This window comes from Typha angustifolia, chromosome 1, assembly GCF_048772165.1.
Source record: "Typha angustifolia cultivar Huaian chromosome 1, ASM4877216v1, whole genome shotgun sequence".
Taxonomy (NCBI): Eukaryota; Viridiplantae; Streptophyta; class Magnoliopsida; order Poales; family Typhaceae; genus Typha; species Typha angustifolia.
Genome location: NC_133239.1, coordinates 11,467,597 through 11,480,484, shown reverse-complemented (window position 1 = coordinate 11,480,484; position 12,888 = coordinate 11,467,597). Strand labels below are relative to the sequence as shown.

Below are 12,888 nucleotides of genomic sequence, written 5' to 3'. Positions count from 1 at the left end.
TAATCTATGATTAGCCTGAGAATTGATAATCTATTAATATATATATATAAGGCTTTTGCACATCGTGTCCGGGGCCTTGAAAGACAAAGCTGCAGATCCGCTGTAGGCAGAAGCTGAAGCAATCCGAGCTGATTTGCTGCGAGCTCTAAACTACAATCTCTCAGGTTCCTTGTTGAATCGGACTCTCAGAGCCTCGTCACCTTAATCAACTCAAAGAAGGACCATCCTTGCCGATGAAGACATCTCTTTTTGGATATTTTTCACCTTTACCTGTGTTAAAAATTTTGGTTATCTCCCAATGTTATCGAGAAGCAAACCTTATTGCTGATAAGTTGGCTAACGGAAAACTCAATCCTTTCCCATGGTATGGTTTATTATCCAGCCTACTGATTTATCTAGTCTCTTTTATCGGGATGCTTTTAATATCCTCCCATACACCTCTCATTTTTTGAGGTAACGATACCTTTTTTGACAAAAAGTACAGTAAATCTTTATATTATTATTTAGGAGTTGTAAAGAGTCCTATTAGGGTTTTGTTTTGATTAGGCAAGATCCTATATTTTAGGATCCTAATTCTATGTACAGAGAGCTGAATTAGCCGGCTCTATAATGGTGAATGTGTGATTACTTGAGAAAAAAAAAAATAAAGGACTTGAAAGCTAGGTTCAGCTTTATCTAATTGAATCTACAGACTCCCTTCATAGCCATTTTTCTATTTCAACTAAAATGAAAATTTCTGAAAATCAAAGCTGTTGCCATAATTCTGCTTTTGGTTGCTAACAGTTTAATTTCGTTAAAACTAAACATCCAATCCCTTTGTTTGATCAAAAATATCTTTAGAAATGGTTTTTAAGGCCTCGAGATATTTTCATCAGAAACTTAATTCATCCTATTTTCATTTAGATGCTAAAGTAAGTCTCACTTATGGATGTCTATGCTTTGTCTAATATCACACCTCTTGGGGATATTTGGAATGATATTTATCTTGAGCAAAGTTAAGCAAGAGAGGGGCGTGACCGTATAACCTGTTAGTGTTGGTGGTTGATCAAAATTACAGCTCAAATAACCCAAAGCAACGTTTCAAAATTTTTTGTAGAAATGGAAAGAGAAATGAGAAATATGAATATTTTTAAAAGCAAAGGACTAGAGAGCTACTTTCAACTATCATGCAAAAGTAAAAGTATTTCTTAATTTATATTTATCTATTAACTAGATAAACTAGAGAAAATTTTAATTTTAGATTGTAAATACAAATGAAATCTTCTCTTTTTATTTTCCTCACATAATTCTCAAATTTGTAAATAGTTTGCATACAAAGCGCCCATTAGGCCACCTTGAGGGCCTCTTCTCCTCATAGCATCTAACCCCATTTGGCTTATCCAGATAGCATCTCTCAAGTGCAGCTAACCCAAGCAGATTGAAATAGATGCTTTTAAACTTGGTCGTCAGTGAGACCATCAATCTCAACTAGTATTGCTAAGGAAAAGATCACTGAGTTTCGAAGACCACCCTATTCTACGAGCTCCATAAGCACCATGTCATCGTAGGAGCATAACTTATAAGATCCTTTAAGACATTGTCCTTTAATAGAGGACCCAATTAGTTAGATTGTCAGCGTAGCCCTCCAACCTAAGGCAATGTTTGCTAGAAAACTAGGTTGCCCTAGCCAACTTGCAACCCATGAAAAGGACGGTCCAGGGTTTTCATGCCTTGCATGCAAAAGGGATAAGTATCCTCAACCTTGTGGACTCCACGTCTAATGACGCCTCTACTAGGTAGGGCATCCACCAAACAACACCATTTGAACGTATTAACTCATGGAAGAGTAGATCTATCATTCCAGATGGTATTCTAAAAAGAGGACGTTTTCGGATTAGAGGAGCATAAGCGTCTTCCCTTAGTGAAAGTGACTTAACCAAATCTGGTTGAAAAACTCCCGGGGGTAGCGAGCGTCTTGAGAAGCATTCCTGCATTTAGGTTAAAAACGGGTCTACTGTCAATATTACGAATAGTCATAGCTATGTCCGGAGAGAAAATAAAATTGATCAAAAAGGAATCCCATTTGTGGCCATTGCGGAGATGTTTGACCTTATTGATTTCGTTAGAAAAGAACTTTGTCCTTCAAATCTATATTGAAAATCGAAGAATCATATGTAATAGAAATGGATTCACCATTGCCCACATGTCTACATAGGTGGGGAAAGACTTCCTCCCTTATCTTCATTAAAGAATACCAAATCCAAGAAGCACAGGGCTTTAGGTTGGCGGCCCATAAGTGCTATTTTGGCAAGTATCTAATCTTAAGGATCAAAGTTGAGGTGTTATTAGGATTTGTTAACTAGGGATAGATGTGATGTGAATCAACTTATTTGATCCAAAATAATAGCCAACATTTAATGAGGCACTAATTAACTGAAGGACAAACTTAGAATGAGAAAATAGAAAAATTCTTATCTATAAGAGAATTCGAAAATGGGTCTGACTCACAAAAATAAAATTCAAGTGGGTTTTTAGTGCAAATAACCCATATGACTCTAGAATTCTAAATTTTCAAAAGCAACCGTTTTACTTATAATATTCTATTTTCTAAATATAATATTTTAATTTGATTAAAGATGTCTTATATTAATAATTGGGAAAACATGTCGGATTAACTCTGATCCCTTCTACTACCCAATCCAATTCAAATCGGATTTGGATTTAAAAGTTCCTATCTAACCCATATACGAATTTAGATACAGGTAGAATTTTTTTTTAAAAAATATGGATACCGATTTGTTTAAACAATTTGGGTACAGATACAAGCCTAAATCCGACCCGTTTTACCAAAACCCTATCCACTAAGCAACTACCCTTCTTCACAATTCTCAATCTACGCAAGTCACCGTCGAAACCAAAAGCCGTATCTAGCCGCCACTGAAATTCCCAAAGTCACCACCCTACCTTTGCAACTCCTCCTCCGTCGCCATCAACTCTCCAGCTCTCCGCCGGTATCAAGATCCGCTTCCTCCCTCCTCGAACTTGCCGTCACCAAGCTTCGCTGCCATTGCATCTCCGTCGTCACCAACCTTGTAGGTACATCTTTCTATGAATACATAAAATTAATTATTCAGTTTGTCTATAGTTAATATGTAATAGATGACATATCAGTTAAGGTTCTTCTTGTCGATGATCAGAGACCTCTTTTATTTCTACCTTTTGCTTTTTAAGATTGTTCAGTTTGTCTGGAGATTCAGATTCTAATTTTAGGGCGTGGCTGTCTTTTCCATTTCTTAAGGAAAAAAATCCTCCTTCCAAGATTATAGATATTGCTTAATATGCATTCTTTCTTCAACACTCTGAACTGAATTGATGCCTAAACTGAATTATTGCTACCTGTTACTGCTCATTTCCGATGCCCACCGAAGCGACAATTCTTGTTCTGGATCATGTGCAAGTATTTAGGCAAATGACAAGATGATGACCTCTTGTTAGCTTGTATGTAGGGAGGATGAATCTTCTTTGAGCACTATTCTCTTCTAGATGTTGACATTTTTTTTATCTCGTGGATAGTGCTTGCGGCAAGTTCTAGATAGTATCAATTTTATCTACGAAAAGCCTAAAACCTGTTAGTAAGAGTAGGGTTGTCATCACGTTGGTTTGCACAAGTTGGTCAACTTTATACTTGTTAGCAGTAACGATCTAATTCTAAAGAGTCATAAAACTCTAATCGAAAATAAGTAAATAAAATAAACTTACAGACTACAGAATGTAAAATTCTATATAGTCGAATCTAGTGTTGGACACTATCTCTTTGAGACCAATTCGCCCTCCACCGATTACTTCTAGAACAGTGGACGTCGGTCTCCAAGGATACAACGACTATCTTAAATTCGAAAGGAAACAGCTATTCGAATACCTTATTGAACTTAAACCGTATTGTATTTTTTTTTAAATGCAGACTTAAGATTCAAACCAGACTTAAAAGAAATGAACCAAAATTCAGAGTGTAAAAAATTAAGCAAATTGAATAGGCTTGACGAAAGGATGCGACTGATCACGAATGGATGCATCATTTCAGGTCTGAAACCAATTAACAGTTATATTGTGAAGGGATGCATTATTTCGGGTTCAACCAACTAACTGATTAACCCTTCTAATCGAAGGGACACACCACTTTGATTTCGGGTTCAACTAACTGGACCTGACCCGAACCTAACTAGATTTAAACTTGTATCAAGTAAAAATTAAAATTGAACTTGACCTGCGCGTGCGAACCGTTTGCACCGAGCCCACAAAATAGGTGCCCTTTTTAAGATGCAAAGCGAATAAGAAGTTTGTCATTTAGATACCATACTAGTATTTCTCAAATATAAAGTCAAATTTCATTCACTTCTCTTAATAGATTTGACTAAGTGAATATATGACAATAAATTATTGTTTAAACTAAATTAATTTCACCATTAAATCATTATTAATAATGTGTGGGCTCTGCTTAAAATTTAGCTCAAAGTTAATAAAAATTTATGTTAAACACATAAAATTTCCAACAATACTAAGATGAACACAACATGTTTATTACATGGGTTGTGTAACCCATGTAATGAATGAGTTGTGTTCATATGACACATCTACTTGACATGGACAACATGAAAATAGACAAGCCGGTTACCCACTGACACAACCAGTAAACATGATAAGCAGTTTAACACAATAAAATCACACACAATAGAATATGACATAATTTGCTACATTGAACAATTTATAGTCACAAAATTAATCAACATAGTATAAAATAACAAACCCTTCACCACATTCAACAAACTACATGCATTTGTGCCAATTTCAGAAGAACTGCACTAACCACAAGTTAAAGTACTAATGTGTCATCATCACTTTAAAAATAATCCGCCATCACTGATATGACTCTGGTATCATTGGTTCACAAATAGATCACAAAATACAAGCATATCAAACTTAAATACATGATCAAAATGCTCTAATTTGGCAAATAAGGTGAAGCAAATGAAGTGACCAGTCTATCTCCCCACATTTGCTTCAAGCCTGGACCACTGCAGTGATTGAAGCCTCCTTCATTCATTCTCTTGAAGAGTATCATCCTGTTCCTTGCTATTGAACTTTGCAGGTGAATAAAAGAGATGGCAATGTTGACTTTGTAGCTTCTGGTCATGCTCTCAAACATTGGTAAATCGTTGAACGGCATGCACCCCTTTATGTAGGGCGACAATGACTAATTGTAGACAAGAAGGATAGCTCAAGCACCACGAAATATGCAAATGACAAATTGTTACACAAAACAACTGGTAAATGAAATTTAGTGTAGTTAAATCAACATGTTATTGGGAGTTCAAACCTCTCGATGCACGCCCTCTCAAATCCTAGAAATAGAGGAAGGAGATATCCATATGGGAGAGGAATAGTCGTCCACGCCGCCATGGCTCATGGATGGAGTGATTGATGTGAGTAAATGGAGCGATCAACGGTTAGGTGCTTTAGAAGCCATAATATATAATACTGTTCAGGAGGGATAGAGGAGGATGGATCCGGTGAGGATCTTCTAGAGCTATGATGGAGTGGCCATTTCAATAGAATTTGGGCCTTTGGGGCAGCAAGCATTAGGGTTTAGGGTGACATATGTCAGCTATAATATTCAGCAGCTAGCCCGCTAAAATAGGTTAAATGGATCACCGGCAGTAACTGTGTCTGGTAGACAAAATTTAATTAACTTATGCAGGTTAATTGGGTCAACAGGGTTAAAGCTCTCAAATACGAATACAACTTAAATAATAAATTGGTTAGACGGGTCAACCTATTTATGGCACACATCCGATTATACCTAAGGTTTGTAATGGGTTAACAGGTTGGGGCAAAAATTGCCACCCCAACCTAAGAAGAGTCTTAGGTTTATACTCTTGACTCTTGAGTGCTTCAAGCTGCAGATTTCGTCTTCCTAATTAAGCAAAAGGCATATACTAGTAGACAACTCTTTATTTAAGTGTTTATGCTTGATTTACATGCTATGCTTCCATCTATCTTTTTTTTTTGTTTATTTTGCATGCTGTGCTGGCCAGTGCAGATCTTTTTTTTATGGACCCTGCTGATTAAGTCGTATGAGTTCGCAGCAGAACTCATTGTCGTGCTATTTTATTTTATTTTTATCCTTGGATGCTGAAATATCTCTTTTCACTTATTCAAGCAGAAATTTGGAGATGGGAACATGGAATTCTTTGTGGCAGACATCAAAGACATTTATATCAACTTATTTAATTGGTACCACCATAACAGATCGGTACCTGACTATTGTTCCTGTAAGGGGTAGTTCCATGGATCCGACATTTGCAGCAAGTTCCACTACCTTTCCTGAATCTTTGAGAGGTAACTTTTACTCAGTTGACTGACTCAGTAATCTGAACATAGCGATGAATTAGCTTTTCCTTTAATATTTGAAAGAGTGTGTCCTATTTACTTATGCCGACCAAGTTCCACTACCTTTCCTGGATCTTTGAGAGGTAACTTTTTTCTCAGTTGACTGATTCAGTTATGTGAAGATAAGGATAGATTAGCTTTTCCTTTAATATTTGAGTGAGTGATCTTGCATTTACTTATGCTGACCAGTAACATGAAATAGGTGATCTTGCATTGGCCGAAAGGCTCTGCCTTGAAAAGTATAAATTCTCACATGGTGACGTGATAATATTCAAGTAAGTGTTTTTTTTTTTTTTTTTTTTTTGTGAAGAAAGCCAGAATGGATGTATTCTCTTGCAAAACCAAAACCCTGCATATACCTATTTGGTAGACATAACAACTATATACGAATAACACAGTATCATCAACCGAAAATAACAAAATTTTTGGCAAGAAAAAGTAACATCTCACCACCAAAACCTCACAACCACCAGCTACACTAGTATACCCATGGCAAAAAAAAAGCAAGTATATTATGTAACACAGAACAGAAGACAGAACAAAATAACTCAGTCAGCCAGATTGACAGTACCCTTTTGCTTTACATAGACTTGAATTCCAGACTCTCTTTTGTGCCTCCTCCCACCCTAGTGCTGCCGAAGTTATAAACGCTATTAATATGGTGAAAGAGAGGTGCACTGGCTTCTTAGGAGCAGCACTTTGAAAAGTTTTCTCTCCAACCATATGCATCATAAAAATGTAGCCATCCAAATCTTCCAAATATTTTTTTTGCATCTTTAAATACCCTACACTTCCCCAGTATCCTGAGGTCCGCTATTTATCTAGGATGCTTGAAATTGTCCTATACTTATCTTTACACAACACTTTCTTAGCGAAATTACACTTCAAAAAGAGCAATTAGCTAATTCATCCTTTTTACAGAAACTGTATTTGCCGTCACCAGAACAATTCCTCCTGGCCAAATTATCCTTTGTCAATATTCTATTGTTGCAAGCTAGCAAGAGAAAGGCTTTATTTTTTAGAAGAATATTCATTCTCCATAACCCTGGTATCACCCAAGCAATTGTACCACCATTATTTAAAAATTTATATAATGATTTGACAGTGTAAATTTTATTGGTACAAAACCTCCATCCAACTCTATCTCTCCAATTTCTGTCAGGTCTAATAGAGTTTAACATGTGCCTCAGCTGTTGTTCCTCTTGTATTAAAATAGTATTAAAAGAATCTCCTATACTTTATTTCTGATTGAGTACCATCCCACATCTTCATCACAACAATTTTCATTCTAGGTTGTTGCAAACAATAGGAAAAGAGTGGCATTGGAACACTCCCTCTAATAAATATCAGTCCATGACTTAGCATACTTCCCATCTCCTACTTTCTTAAGAATACTAGCTTTGAAAGGAAGGCTACTATGTGTCACACCCCTCCAAAGAGGATAGATCAGAAAAGAAACTTCTACACTCTGTTTGAATGGAGAGAATATGAGAGAAACGAAGGTTAGAGAAGAGAAAAGGAGAAAAAATAATTCTTTCTCATTTTATTTGGTTGTAATCGAGAGAAGAGAAAAGAAAATTAAGTTTACTCCGTTTGGCTTATAAAAAAAAAACAACGAAAAACAACAGAAGAGAGAATGTTTACTATTATATCATTTATCATATATTATAATAGGCTTAATTACATTTTGCCCCCTTATACTTTGATTATATATCACTTTGCCTTCTGTATTATAAAAGTGTACAAATACTCTTGTAGACTTTTGAAATGCTACAACTAAACTTGTTTGTTAGCCATTCGTGAGTTAAAACTCACATGCGAAGCACGTGAATGCTATATTATTTTCAGATAGATTTAATTACCCTCATGAAAGCCAAAAAAACATAATTTTGGACAATTTTGCCCTCATCTCCTTCCTTATACTTCCTCTTTTTTTTTCCATGCCATTTCTTTCCCAAGCATTTTTCAGTTAAATCTGCACTTCTGAATTTATCTCTTGTTATATACTAAAAGAAAGGACTTTATCAAATTAGGCTTCTTGCAACTAAAGAACAAAACAGAATTACGCAAACATGGCATCTACTATCTATAAATGACTCTTAAAATTACCATTGGATGTCGTAAAAACTATGTAAGCAATAAAAAAGGAAGCTGCTATTGTGAAGTAATTTCAAGCCATCTCTTTCCCAAGCATTTCAGTTAGATATTCACAAAAAATAATACAACAAAAAAATTGGGAAGGAGACTATTCCAATTATAACCAGAGCAAAGACTCTTCAGTCTCCTTATCAACATGAGAACAACACCTAGCCTATATATCATAAACTTTAGTTCATCTCTTACACTTTGCCGAAATTGAGGAATGCAGATAGGTTCTTCGATACTTGAGTACCTTGGCATCTTTAAGAGGAAAGAGTTTAAGAGAAGTTTTGTATAGAGATAGAAGTGGCAGATTAAAGAGGAAGAAGAGAGAAGAAGGGAAGAAGGGAAGTAAAAGAGAAGATGTGATGAGAAAGAAAGAAGAGAAGATGTGATGAGAAAGGAAGAAAAAGAGAAGATGTGATGAAAATGGAAGAAGATTGGTTTCTCTCGTTCTCTCTATGTGGGTTGGTGGTAGGTAAGGATGGATAGGTAAATTTTTATTTTCAGGAGAGCAAAGTATAATTAAGCCATTATAATATCCATATGATTACTCTTCAAAAAAAAAAAACATAAACAAGTTATAATATCCATAAGCTATAATATACTATAAATAATATAATAGAATAGCACGACATATTTGAAATGTTAAAATATGAAAAGGGTTTATATTTTCTTTCTTCCTTTCTTTCCCTTTCTATTTTTGGAGAGAGGAAAAAGTGATCGCTAGAGGCTATTATTCTCTCCCTTTCTCTTCCTTTCTCTCCTAAAATCCAATCCAAAAGAAAATTATTTTTTCTCATAACCTTGTCTTCTCTTCTCTCCTATTATCTCCATCCAAATAGGGTGTTAATTTGAAATCCTCCTTTCTAATTTTGTTGTAATTTCTCTAACAGATAATATCAGCCCGGAACTGGTTTTCTGAAATTAATAACGTTCACGACCATTTAGCCAGCAACTCCACATTCATCTCCTGAATGCTCAAAACCACCTAAATCCTACAAACCCACTTCAATTAGCTTAATAATATTCTTTAGCATTTTCCCTAGCTCTCCATAAAAGCCTGCTTCGAACCTGATCAATCCTCTTTACAGCCCACTTTGGAATGACAAAGAAGGATAAGTAATATAGAGGAATAGAACTAATCGCTGGGTTTACAAGAGTTGGTCTGCCACCTAAGGAAAGCAATTTTGCTTTTCACCCAGCAGTTTCTTTTCAATTTTTCAGTGATGTAAAGCCAATCTTGCTTCTTAGTAGTACACTTATGCAATGGAAGACCCAAATACTTTTCAGGGAGCTTCTTCACTTTACATATTAAGAATGTTAGCAAATTTCTGTGCTTCACTATTAACACTTCCCAAGTAAACTATTGAGCTCTTATTTAAATTTATATTCAATCTTGAAATGCTCTGAAAACAGTACAGTAAAGGAAAATCTTTAGGACTAAAACCTCATTGCTTTAAAAATCACTAAGGTATAATCAGCACATTTGAGATTCACCATTCCACTGAGAACTTCATTACTTAAAAAGGACCATTCTGCTTGGCGTTCTCTAGAGCTTTGTTTAAACCTTCTGTAGCAATCAGAAATGGGAAAGGAGGTAGAGGGTCTCCCTACCTCAGCCCTTTCTTATATTTAAAGTAATTATTTAAAGCATCACTGAAGTTCACAACTATAGAGCTAGAAGAAATAGAAGATTTTCCCCAAGTGATCCATCTGCTCTTAAAACCCCTTCCCCTTATCACTTCTTCCAAATAATGCTGTCTAACATTATCGTAAGTTAAGCCCTCTTTTTCTTTTTCTTTTTCTTTTTCTTTATTTTATTTTATTATTATTATTATTATTATTATTATTATTATTATTATTATTATTATTATTATTTTGGTGCATGAAAAAGAACCTTATGGCACTAACCAGATAATCCAAAATATATTTATTTTTTAATAAAAAGTATTCTGTTTTTTTCTGTTTCTTTTTTTTCTTTTTTCTTTTCCATTACAGAGCCGAGTCTGTTAGTTAAAACCTCCATAAAAATCTTAAAATTGCTATTGATCAAACTTAGAGGTCTATTATTCCCGAACTCTCTTGACACCAATTTCCTTATGAGAAAGATCATGGCATAGTTAAGACAGTAAATTCTTACCCCTTAAACCAGTCAGTAAGTGGAGCTATCAAATCACCCTTAATCAGATCCGAAAATGATTGATTAAATTTCATAGAGAAGCCATCAGGGGCTATATCTGTCCCCATCTAAACTGCCGCCTTCAGTTCCTTTTTACTGAAGGGTGAGTCCAAATTTTCAGCATCTTCACTGCATAAATTACTGCAGTTCTGCCAAACGTCATTTTTTAATTTGAATCTGCAATCATCCACACTGCCAAACAGTTTCTTGTGAAAGCTAGTCACATGCTCTTTTATGATTTCATCCTCTGTTGGTCAATTTCCAGATTTCCATTAAACTCCATGCTACTTTTCCTTTTCCTTCTATTAGCGATTGTGTGGAAATAAGTAGTATTAGAATCAAGTGGTCAGATGGAGACAAATAAAGCATTTTGACTCAGATTATTCATGCTTAATGAGGATCCTTGGATTAATCTTAATTATTTGCACTTTTGCAGGAGTCCATATGACCATAAGCGGATATTTGTGAAGAGATTGATTGCCTTACCAGGTGATTGGATCCAAGTTCCAGAGTCATCCGAGATACTGAAGATCCCAGAAGGGCATTGCTGGGTTGAAGGTGATAATGCAAATTCCAGTTGGGATTCGCGATCTTTTGGCCCTGTAAGTTTCATCAGGATCACTGTCACATTTAACTCAAAATTAGAGATATTTAGGAATTAGGAGTACTCCTAAATCATGGTTTAAATAATTAAACCTGTTATAGATATGGTGGATATCTTACTTTAGGTTTTGAAGCTCCCTGTAGCCCGAACACACCCACACACCCTGAAAAGGCCCCTGGATTCCCCTTTCCATTCCTCCTCCCTCTTTTTCATCCCTTTAGCTCCGGTACAATCCACCTCTCTCCTCTTGATCAGGCTCAGGCTTGTAAGGTTCAGCCCAATGAGCACCCTTTACAAACTGAACTCCTCGACTCAGTCTTGATTCTTGAAACTCCCAATCCTCACAGCTAATTATATTTTCTTCTTTCTTCAGCCCAACAAATTTCTCAGATTGACAGCCCACAAAAGTAATAAACTCTTATGCATAAGACATGTTTCTTTTAGCCCTTGATCCTATCTTAACTTTCACATAAATCAAGATTACGTTGATAGTGAATAACATTACCTTATTAAGTCATGATTTATACTGGAATGTTGTTGCAGATTCCGTTGGGTCTAGTGCAGGGAAGGGTGACACACGTAATCTGGCCTCCCCAAAGAATAAGTCGAATTGAGAGAAAGATAGCGGAAGGTAGAGTTTCACCACTTTGATTTGATACAAGTGGATATTGTTCTTGGATCCATTTTCTACCTACAGTTTTCATTGACATCGGAGGTAGCATCTGGGTACATGACAAATATATTTCTGCACAGTGTTTATTCAATCGATATTTCAAGTTATTACAACACTAATCTTTTCACTAAAACGAATTCATGTGTTTTTCTTCCTCCTGGAAAGGGCTTGTAATTCTAATTCTACTAAGTTAACTTATACTTTGGAGTTGCAACATTATCATTGTTATGTAGCGGAGGAAAAGAGGCTTGTTGTGTATAAGGACATTGTTGTCAAGGATTCCAATTTGGCAAATATATTGCACACTGTAATGTCAATTGGAGATGAGGTTTCCTCACGCAACATAATTGTGCTTAAAAAAGCATGGAAGTACAGCAGGATTGCTTTAGTATAACTTGTGGAGAAGGATGCCTCGAGGGCGAGCATGCTTCAAAGCAACGATGGCCATTTGTCATGTAGATGGTACCTGACACGGGGTGTGCCAGCACGAGTTGCAAGACATTTGAAACAGATTGTATTAATCCGAAATGGAGTTATTAGAATGGTAAAATTTAAAATATTATGAGGGTTTTTGTGACCAACAGGATGTCATGTGAAGCTCTTTTCTTTTAATTTCTATTAATTATCATGAACTAATTTTAGTTATTTGTTTTAACAAGCATGATATATTATGTGGAGTGTATTTTTTAATTAAGGTTTTCTATTTCTATCAATTAATCATTAATCAACTTTAGGTGTTATAAGTGCACTAATTAATCATTAATTAACTTTAGGTGTTATGAGTGCGCTCATAGGATGATGCAGCAAATATATAGGGTCAAATTTAATAAAAATAATTAATAGTTTTATTTTAGTCATAAGTAA

At 35.5% G+C, this 12,888-nt stretch overlaps 1 protein-coding gene across 4 annotated transcripts; it reads left to right on the top strand.

Annotated features, from left to right (window-relative positions):
* Positions 1 to 2,871: 2,871 nt before the first annotated feature.
* On the top strand, positions 2,872 to 12,669 carry LOC140775767 (uncharacterized). 4 transcript variants are annotated; one of them, XM_073121908.1, is made up of 5 exons: positions 2,872 to 3,071; positions 6,200 to 6,375; positions 6,629 to 6,701; positions 11,184 to 11,349; positions 11,895 to 12,669. In XM_073121908.1, the coding sequence occupies exons 2-5, from the start codon at positions 6,210 to 6,212 to the stop codon at positions 12,000 to 12,002; spliced, it is 513 nt and encodes a 170-aa protein (XP_072978009.1). In that variant the 5' UTR covers positions 2,872 to 3,071; positions 6,200 to 6,209; the 3' UTR covers positions 12,003 to 12,669. The 4 variants fall into 4 exon arrangements, with proteins under 4 accessions (XP_072978009.1, XP_072976469.1, XP_072977187.1 ...); XM_073120368.1 differs by having other exon boundaries at positions 6,197 to 6,375; XM_073121086.1 differs by having other exon boundaries at positions 2,872 to 3,075; positions 6,197 to 6,375.
* Positions 12,670 to 12,888: the final 219 nt, after the last annotated feature.

Excerpts from the sequence above, each read along its gene's own strand:
- LOC140775767 (XM_073121908.1), top strand. The coding sequence starts at position 6,210 with ATGGGAACATGGAATTCTTTGTGGCAGACATCAAAGACATTTATATCA. Across the intron at positions 6,376-6,628 it reads CTTTCCTGAATCTTTGAGAG|GTGATCTTGCATTGGCCGAA; the intron begins GTAACTTTTACT and ends AACATGAAATAG. Across the intron at positions 6,702-11,183 it reads GGTGACGTGATAATATTCAA|GAGTCCATATGACCATAAGC; the intron begins GTAAGTGTTTTT and ends GCACTTTTGCAG.